This window comes from Sorex fumeus, unplaced genomic scaffold (genome assembly GCF_029834395.1).
Source record: "Sorex fumeus unplaced genomic scaffold, SorFum_2.1 ptg000129l, whole genome shotgun sequence".
Classification (NCBI taxonomy): Eukaryota; Metazoa; Chordata; class Mammalia; order Eulipotyphla; family Soricidae; genus Sorex; species Sorex fumeus.
Genome location: NW_026606186.1, coordinates 7,255,370 through 7,273,611, shown reverse-complemented (window position 1 = coordinate 7,273,611; position 18,242 = coordinate 7,255,370). Strand labels below are relative to the sequence as shown.

The 18,242-nt window shown below is 41.8% G+C and overlaps 2 protein-coding genes across 4 annotated transcripts in view; both read left to right on the top strand.

Moving 5' to 3' along the window:
• RABGAP1 (RAB GTPase activating protein 1) overlaps positions 1–18,242 on the top strand; it is a 168,780-nt gene that overhangs the window by 92,825 nt on the left and 57,713 nt on the right. The gene's annotated exons all lie outside the window — the stretch shown is intronic.
• Positions 2,946–4,022, top strand: GPR21 (G protein-coupled receptor 21). Its single transcript, XM_056138511.1, has one exon. It carries the CDS (start codon positions 2,946–2,948, stop codon positions 3,993–3,995), a length of 1,050 nt encoding a protein of 349 aa, XP_055994486.1. The 3' UTR covers positions 3,996–4,022.

Below are 18,242 nucleotides of genomic sequence, written 5' to 3'. Positions count from 1 at the left end.
TGCCAATCTGTAGGTGGAAGCGAGCATTCTGGAGTGCAGCCAGGACTGGATACATAAGCAGAGGAATTATTTCTGGAGCGAGAACAATCAGTTTCCTGTCATTCTGCACTCGTTTTTTCTTAAGGAATCTTCCCTGTCTTACATGTGCATAGCTTCGGTGCACTTGAGGAAAGGTGAGAGAGCCAAGTATCCAGATGAGGTTGGGGGCCTTAAAACCGGGCCCGGAAGAGAGGGCACTTCAAGATTCAAGGAGCCCAGCCTTGGGCTTTACAGCTTGACTCTAGGAGAGCAAAGCCTTTTAGGAAAGCGCTTTGGGTTCTGTGAGAATTACATTCCCTCCGCGTGCTAAGTATACAGCCTTCCCCGTTTCCGAACAAGCTCATGATATAGGGCATATGATCCTTATGTTATGTCTGATCAGACTAAGGGCAAGATGACTAAACAATTCTGGAGCGCAGATGTGAGCCAGGGGGATTTAATGGCACAATTTGCTGTGTTTTCCAGGAAATCCTGTCAAATACACCCATTGGACTTTTTTGAGTCCTTTGCTTTTGTGTAACTAGCACAGGGCTTCATATCTTAAAAATGCAATGAATTGAATTTGACTGTGGGTACTCATTTGCTTACAATGAGAAATCGTTTATATGACAAGAGGTGAAAGTTGGATCCTAGAATATACTTCCACCCAGGTGTGCAGACTCCTGAAATGCTCACAGATACCAGCATTTGTTTATTTTACTGTGTTGAGTATGTGGAACTCTATTTACAAAGATGAATTGAGAGTCCTAAGACATCTAGAGGAAGAGACACTAAAACATAAGTAAACATCCATATGCTAATGCATTCTTGCTTTTTGTTTTTGTTTGGGGTTCAAATCCAGCTGTGCTCCAGGTTTTTGGCTGTTCCAGTTATCATTCCTGACAGTGCTCAGGAGTCATGTGGGGTACTGGGGATCGAAACCAAGTTATCTGCATGCAAGATAAGCAAGCACCTGAACCCCTGCACTATCTCTGAAGCCCCAGACACATATTTCGAATTAGCTCAAATTGTCATTTTTTATGACATCAGCAGAATCACAGTATAACCCTAATAATGCCTTATTTTAGCAGGGACAAACCAAGTCTATGTGTTCTAGTATACAAAATCTAATTTGTACCATGAAACATGCTCAAAGTTTGAAGCCTGACTAGAAATAAAAGTACACTGACTTCTCCATCTTCCGTTCACTTGTGTATGTATTTGTTTTCAGCAAACTGGAAGAAGTAGCATTTCAGTAACCCATAAGATACAACTAAATACCGAAGCAGTGTGATTCCTCTTCTGTGTTCTCTTTCTGCAGTATGTCATATTTCTGCAGTATTCTGCATATGCGAGGTTTTTCTTTATTAAAAACATTTCTCGGTTTGCTTGGGGTTTATTTGTTTTGGGTTTTGGTTTTGGTTTTTTGTTTTGTTTTGTTTTGGTTATCTTAATATCAGCCCAAATCCAGTGAACCCTAAAAGAACACCTAAAAGTGCTGAATATTGAACCTTAGCTATTCTTGTGCAGGTGGATTAGGATTACTTTGTTGCCATGAAGTGGTCATACACGTTGTGCTTGAATATTGTTCTTTGTTCCTTGGAGAAAGGCTGTAAGAATGTGGAAATTCCTCCTTTTTGTTACTCTGGCAGTTGTGTTTCTGTCCAGTTCCTGGCTGCCCCCGTGACGGGCTTACTACCTCTTCTCGAAAATAGCAGTTTAAATTCTGCTTGTTTACCAAAAGGGAGATTCCAGACAGATGAGAAAACAGCTTTTAAACACTGAACGACAGGCAGTATTTGACAAGTATCCCCGCGCTGAGGGTGCACTTCTCTGGAGGTGCAGTCTAATGAACTGCTTAAGATGCGGTGTGTGCCTGTGGAGTGTGTGCAGGCAAAGGCGCTTTCTCTCCCCTCCCCCTTCTTCCTTTTCCCAAGCCCCCTCTTCTCCCCGATTCCCCTCCTACTCCTTTATCTCCTCCCTCTGTGTCTCAGTTCTGCAGTAAACTGGCAGAGGCACATTCCTGCATCGCAAGGCTTTCTGTTAAGGATGCCTTGTGGCTTTTGCTTGGATTCCAGCCTGCAGAACTACAGGTAACCCTCTGAAATTGAGCTAGATAGATCAGTTCTTTCCAAGTGTTTTTAAGGAGGAAAAAAAAAATTAGGATAAGCAAAATTTTTTTAAAATGTTGATTTTATTTTAATAGTGATAATTAGAAGCGTTTCAGGAATGCTATAAGCAGCTTCTCTTTCTCCCCCGAGAATGCTCCGATGGAAGAAGCAGGGCTCGATGGATGTGGCTACAATAGGGTCTGTTTTCTGTCGACCACGAGCGCGCAGTGTTGTTGCCGCCGTGTCTCTGTAGAGCCAGGGCCAGTTCCGTGGGGTCTCCGTGGATGCTGGTCTGGGGCGGGGTGGGATGGAGCGGGAAGGATAATGCCAGCCTGAGCTAGAAAGGTTCTTGGATGCGGTTGTCGGATGCGAAATGTAAAAATGCCTCTCTCCTTTTCTTCTATCAGCTGTTCAGAGGAGACTCATTGCCGCTCCTGCTGAAGCTCCTAATCTTCCTCCCTTCTCCTCTGCCCCTTCCCCTTCCCCTCACTGGCCTGAAGACATGGTACCCCGACTTTGCCTTCCTCCCCCGATACTATGCCTATGGTAAACCGGGGACTTGGGCTGCATCTGGCACTAGCCAGACAACTGCTGCTGGCTCTCCCTGTTCCAGGAAGGATTTAAAGGGGAATTGTCCTGCAGGCAATGCACCAGAGCAGCAGCAGCAGCGGCGGCGGCGGCGGGAGCCCAGGGACTCAGACTCCTTGGGCCGTATTGCACACACAAAGCTGACCGCAATGACAGCAGCCTTCCTTTGCACGGTTGGCAGCAGCCGGGCGGCAGCATGAAGTAAGCGAGATCGCTCCCGAGCTCAACATGAACTCCACCTGGGATGGTAATCAGAGCAGCCGCCCCTTTTGCCTCTTGACCTTTGGCTATTTGGAAACTGTCGATTTTTGCCTCTTGGAAGTGCTGATCATTGTCTTTTTGACGGTATTGATTATTTCCGGCAACATCATTGTGATTTTTGTCTTCCACTGCGCACCTTTGTTGAATCACCATACCACCAGTTATTTTATCCAGACAATGGCCTACGCCGACCTCTTGGTTGGGGTAAGCTGTCTGGTCCCTTCTTTATCACTCCTCCACTATCCCCTTCCGGTCGAGGAGTCTTTGACTTGTCAAGCGTTTGGCTTCGTAGTCTCAGTTCTGAAGAGTGTCTCTATGGCGTCCCTGGCCTGTATCAGCATTGATAGATACATTGCCATCACTAAGCCTCTAACCTATAACACCCTGGTGACCCCCTGGAGACTCCGCCTGTGCATTTTCCTGATTTGGCTGTACTCCACCCTGGTCTTCCTGCCTTCTTTCTTCCACTGGGGCAAACCTGGATATCATGGAGATGTGTTTCAGTGGTGTGCAGAGTCCTGGCCCACCGACCCCTACTTCACCCTGTTCATCGTGATGATGTTATATGCCCCGGCCGCCCTCGTTGTGTGCTTCACCTATTTCAACATCTTCCGCATCTGTCAGCAGCACACAAAGGAGATCAGTGAGAGGAAAGCCCGCTTCACCATCCAGAGTGGGGAGACTGGGGAGGTGCAGGCCTGCTCTGACAAGCGCTATGCCATGGTCCTGTTCCGAATTACTAGTGTCTTTTACATCCTCTGGTTGCCGTACATCATCTACTTCCTGTTGGAGAGCTCCACGGGCCTCAGCAACCGCTTTGCCTCCTTCTTTACCACCTGGCTTGCTATCAGTAACAGTTTCTGCAACTGTGTCATCTACAGCCTTTCCAACAGTGTTTTCCGCAGGGGGCTGAAACGCGTCTCTGGGGCCATGTGCACTTCCTGTGCAAATCAGACGGTAGCCAGGGACCCTTACACTGTCAGGAGCAAAGGGCCCCTTAACGGAGGCCAGGTCTGATGTGGTTTAGATCGCGTGTGTGTGTGTGTGTGTTTCGCTTTGGTCTCTTTTTTGTTTTTAATCTCTCTGTGTTCCTAATTCGCTAAGAAATCTGGGACAAAATTATTTCAGTCTAAGCAATAGCAAAACAAATACCAACCAGATACCTTTTCAGCCCTCAGAAATAATTTTCTTAAAAGTGCTTTTCAGTCAGAAGAATCGGGACCATAAAGATAAAATAGCTCTTGGTTCCAGTTCTCATAATGTCATTGAAATGACTGCAGTTCTCAGATTTAGAATGAATAAAGCCATATCCTAACACCTCTCTCCAGAGAGGCGTGATTGAACCAGCCATGTGAAAATTGTCAGCGTTCTCAAAAGCCCCCATTTCCGTCTCTTGCTTTTCTGGGTTCTTACCAGTCATATGGGCTTCCTGAGCAGTTGATTTGTTTTAACAGTACTCTGATGAATTTAGCAGGGTTTTAAAGTTTTGTTTATTGCCATATTTGTTATCTGTCAAATCTGTTGTATGTAGAGTTGATTTAAAAGGGAATATTCAGATTTGGTGATGGATTTAACAGGGTTTTCAAATTTATTGCCAAATTTCTTGTCTGCCAATTTCTTTGCATGTACAATTGACTTAAAAGGAAATACTCAGATTTGGTGATGGATTTAATAGGGTTTTTAAATTTTACTGTCAAATTTGTTGTATGCCAAAGTATAACTATACAGCAAATTTCAACACTGTCATTTAGAAAGCCAAATGTGTCTATCTTGAGAGCCTTCTCAGTCCCTGAATAACACCAGTACTTGCATAGTGATCTTGGAAATTTACAGTGAACCAAAAGCACAAATATTATAAATTCAGAAAAACCTGAGCTACTTGTTCTGCTGTGCTTCAGTAGAAATTGAAAGAAGTGTTGGCCTCCAAAGTGGTGTGAGGCCAGGAAGAAGTCTCAGGAGGCAGAGCACATTCTTATAATGTGTAAAGCCCCGCCGTTTGATGCCCAGAGCTGCTTACTCTCCTCTCCAGCGGCTCTGAGAGGGGGCCCCACAATAATAGTGACAAAATAAAAGTGATCGTGTTGCAGTATTTTTGCCCTGGCTATTGTGTATGTGCGTTTCAGTTAGATTTATCCTGTACCTCAAAATGTGTTTTAATAAGCAAAAAATCTTAAATGATAGGGTAATGGGCTCTATTTTTTATAATGGTAAAAATACATAAAAATACATCATTATTCTATTTAAGATACTGGACAGTCAGTGAGAAAGGTGTCCTAATTAAGTCAGAAAAAAATGCTGTATTGGTAAACCTTTTATTTTAAATAGGAGAAAATTAATTGAGATAGTCTCTTTGTGGTTGAACGGAATTAGCTGACAAAGTTGCAACTCATTCTTTTAAAATATTCTTTTAGTTACTGTTAAGACACGTTTACCTCTTTTGTTCTTTTTCTGGAAAAAGTTCTGTGAGATACCATTCTTCCTAGTCTTCTAAATCAAAGTGCTGATTTAATCTATAGGATTTTGTATTTGTTAATATAGAATCATTGGGAGTGCTATCGTTGTACATAGTAGTGATAGTTATTCTTAAAAGTGCTTATCTTTAGATGAAGAGGTTTTATTTTTCTAAAAGCAGAGAAGATCTTCCCACAGCTCTAGAAATGAGGATATTTCCTCTCCTTTCCTATTAGATAATGTTTAGGAAGTCTTCAGGGGACTTACTTGTTATCTGCTTTTAGCTGTTTGTTGTAATCTGAATGTAGCAGAAGTGTTTAGTGAGTGGAAGATAGAAGAAATCCGAGACAGTGGGTTCAAGTGGACTTTTTTTAATCCAAAAGAAAGGACACAGGTATTCATGAAACAGGTAGTAATGCATCGGTTCTCCATCATGTGATTTGAAAACCTCCTTCTCCATTTTATTATAGGACAACACTCTTATAATTTCAGATTTTAGATACTGACTTGATTTAATATCAAATGTGTTTTATTTTTTGAACTGTTATATAAATACTTAAACTTCAGATTAAGTTCTTTGCCATAACTTGTTTTTTTTTCTATTCAGTATTAAAACACTTTATTCTGAATTGCTTCTAAATTCAGAATTTGTTGAAATATAAGCAACATTACTAATGACTTTGTTAAATTGTCATGTCCAGTAGACAACCTTTTCTGTTGGACTTGGTTAAAAAATTGTATTTCCCCATTAATTTTGTCTCACATCTGAAGAAAAAATCCAGATGTCATTTTTTATGTAAATGTTGGTAAAGGTAACTCAAAGCTGTAGTTCGCTTGTGAATTTTCAGTTCAGTGGTATCAGAATTTTGAGCCTTTAGGTTTTATTTTGGTGATGGAGAAAATGAGCATTTTTAATATTTTCCCCAGAAGTAAAGGAATATGGAAAAAAATGTATAGTTTTCTGGGAATGGTTGATCAAGCATACTCACTGGCAGGTAACAACTGGGGTTTTGTTCTTAGTTTGTTTTTTGTGTGTGTTTTGTGTGTGTGTGTGTGCGGTTTTGTTTTGTCTTGGTTTTGGGGTGACGCCCGGCAGCTCTAAGAGCTCACTCCTGGCTCTGCACTTTGGGGATCACTCCTGGCAGGGGCAGAGGGACCATAAGTGGTACTGGAAATTGAACCCAGGTCAGCTGCATCCCAGGCAAGCACCCTACCCACTGTACTTACACCTCTGACCCAAGACTAAAACTCTTACTAGGAATTTGTTAATAGACTTTGATGTTTTTATCCTGATACCAAACTTAGGTATTATTCAAGGTATTTTTGTTTGAAGGGTCACAACTGGCGGTGCTCAGGGCTTACTCATGGTTCTGTGCTCAGGGATCGCTCCTGGCAGTACTCAGGGGATAATATGTGGTACCGGGAATCAAATCAGGGTTGACCACATGCAAGGCAAGCACCTTAACCCCCTGTACTATCTCTGTGACCCAATTAGAGGTTGTTGGGATTTTGTTTTTGTTTTTTTGTTGTTTTTTTTTTTTCACTAGAATTTCTGTGTTTCAGTCTAAAACTGTGGTAGGTATACAGATAGATATCTATCTCGATATCTATCTTGATATATATAGATAAGAGATAGACATATTGTTTCCTCCAGGCATCAGTTCTTTTCTCATACTAGCTGTCTATAATGCTTCTTGTATTTCCCTGTGTGCGTGCGTTTTGGATGCAGTCATACAGTCTTAAGTAACTGGGGGTGGTTTCTATATATTTGGAGGGCTTGTATTTAAGTAACCTTTTCATCCTGGCATGTTTAATGCAATGTTTGATGACGTTTGGATTAAATACCAATGTGACTAGTTCAGAATGAGAAAAAAGTATATTTTTAGATGCAATTACCTTGGCCTTTGGCAAGACAGCACATTTCACTTTATATGGTGTGTATGACTGATATCAGAAAATGCATAAGCTTTTAAAGATTGTATTGAAATTATTTAATAGTAGATGTAAAACTAAGACTACTAATTATTGTATTTATAAATTGTGTGTTCTGTGCAGTGATTTCAGTAGTGTTTATTTTTTGTCTTGGTTTGGGGCTAACCCTGGCAGTGGTCAGGCGACCGTTCCCTGCCACTAGCCAGACCCGGGCCCCGCGCATGTGTGCACTGCAGCTCACTGAGCTCTATCTCTCTGGCCCAATAAAGTCGTTACGAAGGACAACTTCAACGTTTTCAGTCCACCAGGATAGAGACTCTTCCGCCACAGATGCTGGGGGTGTAACCTAGGGCCTCACATATGTAACGTAAGCTCTACCTCTGAGCTCCACCCTAGTCAGAATACATCATGAATTTTTCAAAAACCTACCAATTCTTACCCAAAATTCCACTTCTCTTTTTTATTCTATGGGGGTGGGGGGGTACTGTTGTGCCAGGGATTGAACCCAGGGCCACATACTTAAGAGGTATGGGGTGCTACCCCCATGCCTCAACTCTGACCCCTAAATTCTATTTGCGAAAGATTTTTCTTTAAGCATTACCGCTGGTTAGGTTCCATTGTGATCCTTTTATAGAGGCTTTTCCTTTTTACTTGATCTCAGTGTTTGAAGGTTTGGAAAAACTTGAATTTTGTAACAATAAATGCATTGTCCACCTCTTTGAACTTGAAAATGAAGCAAGAACGTTACAGGCTCCCAGACTGCTGGGTGGTTTCTGAGAGTTTGGCTTTAAAATAATAATTGTGTAGTGGCTTTCTGGGAAATGTTTTAATTTCACTGAGTGTATGATTTTTGTTTTTGTTTTTTATCATAAAACATTTGTGAAATAAATTGTTGGCAAACCAGAATTCATTGTTCATGTGAGTCAGTGCAAAGAAGATTAAGGATAAGAGAACTGTGACCACTGAGATTATTTTTTGTTTTCATTAATCTGTGTGTTGATTTTTATTTAATTTTTTCAAGTTGAAGAAAAACATACATAGTACTAACATACTTTGCCGACCCTGGGAATATTCTAAATATTCTAATACTGTCAATGAGTTTTTTGGTTCAAAATTCAGATACAAAAGGTAATCAGGATTAGATTAAAATAATCTTTGAACTGAGAATTTAGAAATTCAAAGGATTCTATTGCTAATTAATTTGGGGAGAGCAAGTCATTTTTGTAAATATTTAGTTTTATATACAAGTAAATAATAATCTTTTCCTCCCTTAGACCATTACGTTGAGGGTTCAGTTACATGGTGAAGATTTCTTTTCCATTAACTTTGTTTTTGCAGGGAAGGCCTCCTCGGTGGAGCTCATGGGCCCCAGGACTACTTCTGTAGTAGTTTGTTCCCCAAGCTTACATTTCAGAGCTAGGTTCCTGGGGTGCAATGCTGGTGGTCGGGGCCTCTGGGCCTACCTAGATATCCCGGATACTCAGGAGATCACATGGTACCCAGTATTGACCCCTAGTCAGCCACCACCCTAAACCTCTTTTCTCTCTCTCTCTCTCTCTCTCTCTCTCTTTTCCTGATCTCTTTTACTAACATTTTGTTTTGGGGGGTGGAGCACACCTGGCTCTGCTCAAGGCTTACTTCTAACTGCGCTTAGAGATCATTCCTTGAGGGACTTGGAGGGCCCATACAGTGCCAGGGATCCAACCCATCTTAGCTTGGCCATGTGCAAGGCAAGTTCCAACCTACCATACTATCGCTCAGGTTCCCCTTTCATTAACTTTGTGTGTGTGTGTGTGTGTGTGTGTGTGTGTGTGTGTGTGTGTGTGTGTGCGCGCGCTTTTTGGGTCACACCCAGCAGTGCTCAGAGGTTACTCCTGGTTCAGCACTCAGGAATTACTCCTGGTGGTGCTCGGGGGACCATATAGAATGCTGGGAATCGAACCTGGGTTGGCCGCGTGCAAGGGAGACACCCTGCCTGCTGTGCTATTGCTCCAGCCCCCTTTCATTAACTGTTAATAGATTTTCTTACCCACCATCCTTGTAGAATAAAGAGAGTGGCTTTGCTTTCGATTTATAGAATGATGTGGGAACTAATGATAACCAGCTCCCCTATATTAAGACCTTTGAAGCTCAGTGCTATCTTTTATAATAGAATTGTTTAGTGACTAAAATATTCAGAAAACAGCCTGATTCATTGACCCTAATTAGGAGAGCAACTCATCTGGGTTTTCATGCTACCTATATCCAAGTGTATTTAGGAAACAATATACATGGAAATATGCATAAAATTTATGGTGCTAGGAAAATTATTGCTTAAAGTGAAAAATGCATGGAATGTCAAATTAGGTCTAGCAATATGACAAAGAAAAGGGGAAGGGCATCTGTGCATAAGAGACCTCAGATATCATTTGCTCTGGTTTTTTCTTTTTGCAGACTGGAAACCCATCCAGTGTCCACACATATCTTTATGAGTTACATCAGACTTCCTGCTTCCTAATGCTTTCGTGTTTTTCTATTGTGCCATGTTGCTTTTGCAGAGGAGTTAGAATTGGTTCACTGAGCTAGGCTCTGAATGAATCAGATTTTAACTAAACAGACACAAAGTGCATTTCAATGGGGATAGGGGACAGGCGGTGGGGGTGGAGGAGAGTGCTCACACTAGTATGTGCATGTGTGATTCTAGGTATCAGAAAAATTGTGAACAACAAAGTAAATCATCCTTTCGTTTTGCTTGGGGGCGGGGGGGGGGAGCCAAACCTGTTGCACTCAGGGCTTGCTCCTGTCACTGCACTAGGGGAGTACTTGGGGAACATATGCTGTGCCAAGGATCAAACCTGGGTCAGATGCATGCAAGCAAGTACCTTATCTGTTCTACTATCTCTCCAGCCTACAACAGAATGTCAATTGAGGCTTCTTTCTGAGTTTTAGACTTATTCTGATTCATCCAACACTGTATGAGCCTCGTAACCATTAATACCATTTTTTAAATTTTTTTAAATTTTTATTAGTGAAACACCATGAGGTACAGTTGTAGACTTACAAATTTTTGTGCTTGGGTTTCAGTACCATTTTATGATGAGGAAACCAGTATATGATAAGGAGGTTTGAAAGTCACACAGTAAGGGGCAGATCTGGGATTCAAACTCAGGCCATTTTGACTCCTCCATCCTTGCCTCATTTAATTCTCACAGAAACCTATCAGATGTTCCCTATCCTACAAATGAGGGAACAGGAATAAAGGGATAAACATTTATCAATTTAGAAACTACTTCGTAGGGCTGGGTGATATCTCCAGGGCTGGAGTCCTGCAGTTTTCGCTCCCCAGAACTGACTGTTTTTCCCAAGTACTGCCAGTTGCTACGAGATATGTCCCCAGAACCAAAATGATAAAAAAAAAAAATTTACAAAAATAAGCTAATTCCAGGGGGCTGAGAGATAGTACAGTGGATAAGGCACTTGCCTTGCATACGGCCAACGTGAGTTCAATCCCAGGCATCCCATGCTCCTCTGAGCATCCACCAGGAGTGTTACCTGGGTACAGAGCCAGGAGTTACCTCTGAGCACTGCCAGATGTGGCCCAAAAAATCAGCCAGCCAAGCAGCAGCAACAAAACTGGTCCTAGGCTCGAAAAACAAATGGCAGACTTCTACTAAATATACCAGGGAGAATGTGCAGTATCTCTAAATTCCACTGGAATACAGTTGAATAAAAAGCAGAGCAGAGATAATGACATAAATGAAACCAATAAATCTGTGAAATGAACACAGTAAGAGGTAAGTGGCTTGGCAGAAGCAGCCTATCCGCATCCTAAAGTCAGATGAGGAGGGGAGGAAGCGAGCGGATTTGGCTGTGGAGCCCACTGAATGGAAGTAGTATTCCTGAGAAGCAGGTGAAGCTGAAGATGGAACTCAGTTAACTAAAAAGAAGAGAAAAGTCTGCGCAGCTCAAAAATCAGTTTTGGACTGGCGAGATAGTCCAGGAGGGTTTACAATGCTTGCCTCGAATACTGCTGAGCGTAACTTTGTCCCTGCCTCTTCATGGTTCCCTCAGCAGTGCGGGGAGCAAACCCTGAGTACAGAGCTGGGAATAGTTCCTGAGCACCACCAGGTGTGACTCCGAAACCCAAACTCTAAATGAATAAATAAAAATGATATGCCAGACACAGTAACAACAAAGTCTCCAATGGAGACGTTACTGGACCCGCTCGAGCAAATCGACGATCAACGGGAGGACCTTTACCTTACCTTTCCTTTCCCCACTCAACTCCTAGCCAGCCTAAATCCTTCCCAGGAGATTGAGGAGTCTGGCCTGGGAACTCCCAAACTAGCAGTCCTTCCTTTCGGTTCCTGCCAGCAGCAAATCCCTTCCAGGCTCCCAGCGTTTCCCCTTTGGTTTCTGTTTCCTTTGCTTTTCACATTAGTGGTCAGCAGGAGATTGTTGTTCATCGAGGACACACCCACAAGAAAAAGCAGAAACAAAAAATGCAAGGTAAAGAAGAAAAGGTTATTTTTCAGAAATTCCACTGATTATTAATAGATTCAGAAAAGATTTTACACCTGCCATAAAAACGTTTGGAAATTTTGAGACTGCAAAAGAACTCCTTAGGTTTTGTGTCAGTAAAAGGTAAGGTAAAGGTAAAGGCCCTCCCGTTGATCGTCGATTTGCTCGAGCGGGCCCAGTAACATCTCCATTGGAGACTTTGTTGTTACTGTGTCTGGCATATCGAATACTCTCGGTAGCTTGCCGGGCTCTCCGAGAGGGGCGGAGGAATCGAACTCGGGTCGGCCATGTTGGCCGCTTGTAAGGCTGACGCCCTACCCGCTGTGCTATCGCTCCAGCCTGGATAATCAAATAGCTTCAAAACTCAGAAAGGTGCAAGATAAAATTGAAGTGGGCCAGATAGTGAGACAAATGTAGATAAAGAGCAAGAGATTAGGGAGGCCTAAGTCTGACAAAGATTACTTTTTGCAAAAGAATATAGGAAAAGACAAGAACACTCCCTAACTTTTAAAAGAAAAATTTCCAGAATCGAAAAGTGAAAGTTTAATTGAAAGGACCGACTTTGGGGCCGGAGCAGTGGTACAGCAGGTAGGGCATTTGCCTTGTACATGGCTGGCCTAGGTTTGATCTCCAGCATCCCATGTGGTCCCCCAACCCTGCCAAGAGTGATTCCTGATCCTCGGGCCAGCAATAGGCTATGATCACTGCCAGGAATGGCCCAACCAAAAAATAAAGGAAAAAAGTGGGCTTAGTTCTGAAAAAAAGTAGATTTTCTAGAATCTAACTCTTGAATGAGACTGACAAGTATCCAGCTAGATAGAATTAGAGGAACTCAAAATTCAGTGCACAAAAGACAAAGTCACTTTAACTTACCAAACAGTAGATAAATGAAAAAACCCAGAGTCAGAGTAATAGTGCAGTGGATAGGGCACTTGTTTTACACAAGGTTCCTGGCACCTAGTATGGACCCCCGAACCCTCCTAGGACTGATCCCTGAGCACAGAGCTAGGAATTAGTCCTGAGCATCACCGCATGTTGCCCAAAAACCAATAAGTAAAATCTCACAATTTTTCTTACTTACCGGGACTTTAGGAAACGCGGTTTGCCTGAGAGCTATACAAAATATGTAACTAAACATTGGGTGCTCACTGTGGTGGCACATACTGCAAATGGAGTAATCCAGGGAAAATGGCATGACTCCTGCAACCGATTCCAGGCACATTCATTGAAGCCTTCCATGCTTGAAGTTCGATCCAAATCAGAACTGAAACCCAGCCCTCACTGCCTGTGGAGTCTTGGGAATAGGTACAGAAGGAACATAAACCTGTGAAAGCTCTAAATGCACTTCAGCAGTTTTCTGGTTCTCTGTACAGTCTCGTTCAGATTTTTGTCTTTTTAAAAACAGTTTGGAAGTTCTTAGTAGATCCAGTTTGCAGCCCTTGCAGGAATTTTATGTTCAGTGGACTCACATCTCTGAGTCAGTATGTGTTATTTGCAGAAGGCAGTCCCTTTTTGCTTCTTTTAGAATTGTGCCTGGCAGTGCTCGGGGGCTGGTCACAATAGCTGTGGGGAACAGGCAGTATCGGGGACCATGCATGTATCCCATCCTTGGGGCCACCTCCCTGGTCCCAGAAGGCAGTGGCTTTCCAGAGTAAAACTGAGCGTCTGTTAAGCATTAAAATATAGATTTCCTTAGTAGTCATGAACTGTTTGGCTTGGTCATTTAAAACTGTAACTTGAATGTGGGCTGCATTTGCGGGGAGAGGGATGTCTCGTGAACAGATCTTGAGAAAATGTTATCCTTAGCACCTAATGCTTTCTTCAGTTAAAATCCTGCAGTCCATTTTAAGGTGTATCAAAACAGTATTTAATGTGCAGCTTGACTTACTTATATCAGAAATGGCATTCAAATGAGTATTAGAGAATCTTCATAGTTAACAGAAATACTTGGAATCTGACTTTGCGTGAGAATTGTGTCTCTTGCAATGTAGGTGACTCAGAAACTACCTCTCCTTCCCCCCCCCCCCCGCCCCCCCCTCCACGTCTTCTGTCAAATGAGTTTTTTTTGCTCATTTTTGTCAGATAAAAGTGTTTGATTATTTCCTTCTTCGTGGGCCTCTCCAAGAAAAATTGCCAAGGAGGAAAATCAAGAGTGTAAAATCAGGAAAAGGTTGACAGTACAGTTTGCTTTATGCCTTCACTGTACATGATTTTGAACAGTTTTGCCGAACATTGAACAATTTTCCTGTGGGAAACTTGAACCCTAAAAGGAAATGAACATAGCTAAAAGTGCACATCACATGGGACTGGGGTTTATTTTTAGAATGGCACTATAATGCCATATTTGGATTGACACAATGTGATAGCAGTGCATTATTTTACTTAAAAAACTACCCCTTGTAAATAAATCATTTAGTTTTTTGACATCATATACTGTAGATCAACATAAGTAAACGTAAATATTCAGTTGATAAAGTGTTAAAGTATTATTAAAATCAAGATATTTATTTGACGAACATTTCTGGAACTTTGTTTTTTCCAGTTGTGGGTTGGGGGGCACCCAGTGGTGCTCAGAACTTACTCCTGGCTTTGCACTCAGGGATTACTCCTGGCAGGCTTGGGGAACCATATGGTTGAGCCATGTGCAAGGCAAGTGTCCTGCCTGCCGTACTATTGCTCCGTACAAAGACTGGCAGTTCATCGATCATAACCACATAACCATTAGTTTTCATGATGTGTGTGTGGCGGGGGGGAGGGGCGTGGATACGTTTCCTTTATTGAGAGGAGAAAAATAAATACAGATGAGCAGTGTTTGGGGTTAAAATAGTTATTTGATTGTCTTGAAATGGAAGAACTCCTTACTGAATGAGACAGGGAATAGGAAAACCTTTTTTGTTTTTGCCTCTGAGAAATAGCCTTGTTTGTTTTTGTTGAGAATAGTCATCAATGGACTGGAGCGATAGCACAGCGGGTAGGGCATCTGCCTTGCATGCAGCCAACCTGGGTTCCATCCCCGGCATCCCATATGGTCCCCCGAGCACTGCCAGGAGTAATTCCTGAGTGCAGAGCCAGGAGTAACCCCTGTGCACTGCTGGATGTGACCCAAAAAGAGGAAAAAAAAAAGAATCAGCAAACCTCTATAATGTTCAGGTTCACATATTTCATGGATTAAAAAAGAATCCCACTTTTGTGCCTTCTGTGTTTCAGTAAATATTTTCTGCTCTTTGCCTTTCTTTTTTTCATTTGGTTCAGGTCGATTATGGTATTGATAATATGCAGTGACTCTACTGTCTGAAATTGTAGATGCCCCCGCAAGGCGTTAAGAAATGGCCAAATAGAATATTTCACCTTTGTCTTTTCTCCTCATATTGAAATTACAGCAGCATCATAAATCTCCAGTCTAATGGGAAAGAGCGACCGATGATCTGAGAGCTTTGTGCTTTCTGCCTGCCTAGCAGTATGTCATAGGCTTCTCCAGACAGGCCTCACTTAAAAAGAGGATCCATTCTGGAAAAGGACAGAGATATGTGTCATTTGTTTGGTCGTGGTCTGACATTATAGAGTTAATTATCCGCACGTCGCTATTGCAGCCTGTACTGTTACCCATACGTAGCTGTTAGAGCTCTACATTCTGAGCTGTAGAGGAAAGTGTCACTGTGCAACATCACTCAGTGATGTGACCCAACTCTGGAAGGCCAAATCGTTGTGTGAAATTTCCAGGCAGGGAAAGGCCAACACAGTATGTGGGGGAGAGGGTATCCGCAGATAACTGTCTGCGCCTACTTAATGTTTTCATTCCATTGTGTGCCCTGGTAGCCTGCCACGACCCCCCGCTTCTCTGTTCTTTGTGAAAAGTCCAACTCCAATCTTTTGTTGAGGACATTTTGAAATGCCTTCTATTTCTGTCACGTTCAAAAAAAAGGGTAGTAATAGTTTGCTTTGCTTGATGTTTTAGAACGTATGTTTGATGGGTTTCGAATGGAAATTTTGAATCACTACTGAAGACGTATAGAATATTTCATTGAAAGTCTTTAAGTTAATGATCAGGCTCTACCTGGCTGTGCTCAGTGAACTCTTGATAGCATATGGAGTGCCAGTGCCCAGGTGACCATTGTGCAGGTTAGCTGTATGCAAGGCAAGTGCCTTACCCCTATACTCTTCTCCAGCCCAGTTGGTGATCATTTTACTAGAATTAAGATTCTTGCCTCCAAGGGGCTGGAACAATAGCACAGTGGGTAGGGCATTTGCTTTGCACGCGCCCAACCAGGTTCAATTCCCAGCATCCCATATATCCCCCAAGCACCATCAGGAGTAATTCCTGGATTCTTGCCTCCAAGAGCATCACGGGGTAAATCTATAAAACAATCTGTACCCACAAATCCATGAATTCCCCACTGTAGCATTGGTGCAGTGCCACACAGCCTGGTCACATAGGAATGTTAGAATGTTTTTTCATAGTGAGATGGATTGTATTTCTTTTCTTTTTTTTCTCTCTCTCTCTTTGGGTCACACCCGGCTATGCACAGGGGTTACTCCTGGTTTATGCAGTCAGGAATTATTCCTGGCGCTGCTCGGGGGACCATATGGGATGCTGGGAATCCAACCGTAGTCAGCTGCATGCAAGGCCAACGTCCTACCTGCTGTGCTATTGCTCCAGCCCCGGAATTGTATTCTTGAAATCAGTTTAAGATTTTTTTTTTTTTTGCATTTTTGGTATTATGTGATCCTGTCTATCTTCTAAAAGGGACTGGAGGATTTAATTTGTTTTAATCACTATAATTAAGATATAACCTATTCTTAGATAATATGCCTATAGAGAAATTAGGGTAATAACTTGTAAGTCTGTTTATTAAATCTCAGATTGACTACCTTTTTAAAATTTTGTCAGAATTCCTAGAAGCCTTCCCTTGCATAAAGACAGTGTTTGCTTTTCAGACCCAAATTATTATTTATAGGACAAAATAATTTTTGGTTTTTTCCTAAATGTGTTTCTTTACTATCACATTAGAACTGTCGGGTTCAACATGAACAATAGAAATAAAATTTCCAGATTTTATAGAAGCAACTTGGTCTGTTTTCACGGTCTTCAAGATTTTACTCTATAGTAAGCAGTGATGATAGGATACGCGAAAATGGAGTTGAGTGAATCTTTAGTGCTCATTTCTGTTTTTTTAAATATTAACACAATGGCTTCTAAAAATAGCATCTGTAACTTTCCAGAATAGTCTTTAAGTCTAACTTTTTCTTTAGGCAACAAGTTAATTTAGAAAAATAATCTTCCTGGTGCTGGTTATTTCTCACGGCAGCCTTCCACTCATTCTCTTTGGGTACTTTCTTTTTCTTCCTGCCATTCTTAGCTTGCTATTTTTCAACTTGAGTTTACAAAGGGTGTGTATTCAAAGGGTTTCCGCCAGTTCCCAGTACCTTGTTAATCCTGAGAAATTACCCAGCGGACCAATTCTCATAGTAAGGTATAAAAATAGTTATCAAAAAAAAAAATGACAGAATGCGGTACTACTGAGACTTGAACTAATAAATGACTTTCCAAACTAAGAAGCAAACAGTCAAATGTTATTTTTTTCCTTTGACTTTTCTCTCTACAAATTAATTAGAAGACTCTTAGAATTTGCACTGCTTTATCCTGTACACTAAAGAATATTAGAACTGGAACCAAGGAAGAATCTAGAAACCTGAGTCATACTGAGCTTCTAAAAGTGAGCCTAGAACTACTTCATTTTTCCAGTTTCATTGTATAAATTCAGTACAACCTTTTATTGAGTGCCTAGTAATCGTAAAGCTCTACTGCTATGTGGGTTTGGTTGGTTTTGTCTCCTTGTTTTTTTTTTTTTCTGGGGGGGTCATACCCGGCGATGCGCGGGTTACTCCTGCACTGTGGAATTACTCCTGGCGATGCTCAGGGGACCATATGGGATGCTGGGATTTGAACCTGGGTCGGCCCGCATGCAAGGCAAATGCTCTACCCACTGTGCTATTGCTCCAGCCCCAAGGTTTTATCTCCTTAAGCTTGATTTTCCATATTTTATAGGAGGTAGTTTATGCTTCTTTTTCCAGTTTTAATAGAATTTCATTTTAAAAGCTATGTTTGGTTTACAAAGTAATAGGAAATGAATTCAGGGCATTTCCTATAGTCTGAACTCTTCACAGTTCTTTGTGAAAAGTCCAACTTCTCTTTGTATTTGCGTCTAAGTGTGGGCTCCAAGAAAAATTTACTTTTTACTTTAGATTATAAAACCTGTACTACTTCATTTATTTTGTTGCTCAGAAAGTTCTAACTTCAGCCACAGAAGCCTCATTTGACTCTTATGTTCCTATGAGATACTCCAGTCTTGTGGAACTATGTTGGCGGGGGAGGGGATAGGT

Bases quoted from the DNA above. Each gene is read 5' to 3' on its own strand.
- GPR21 (XM_056138511.1), top strand. From the start codon at position 2,946: ATGAACTCCACCTGGGATGGTAATCAGAGCAGCCGCCCCTTTTGCCTC.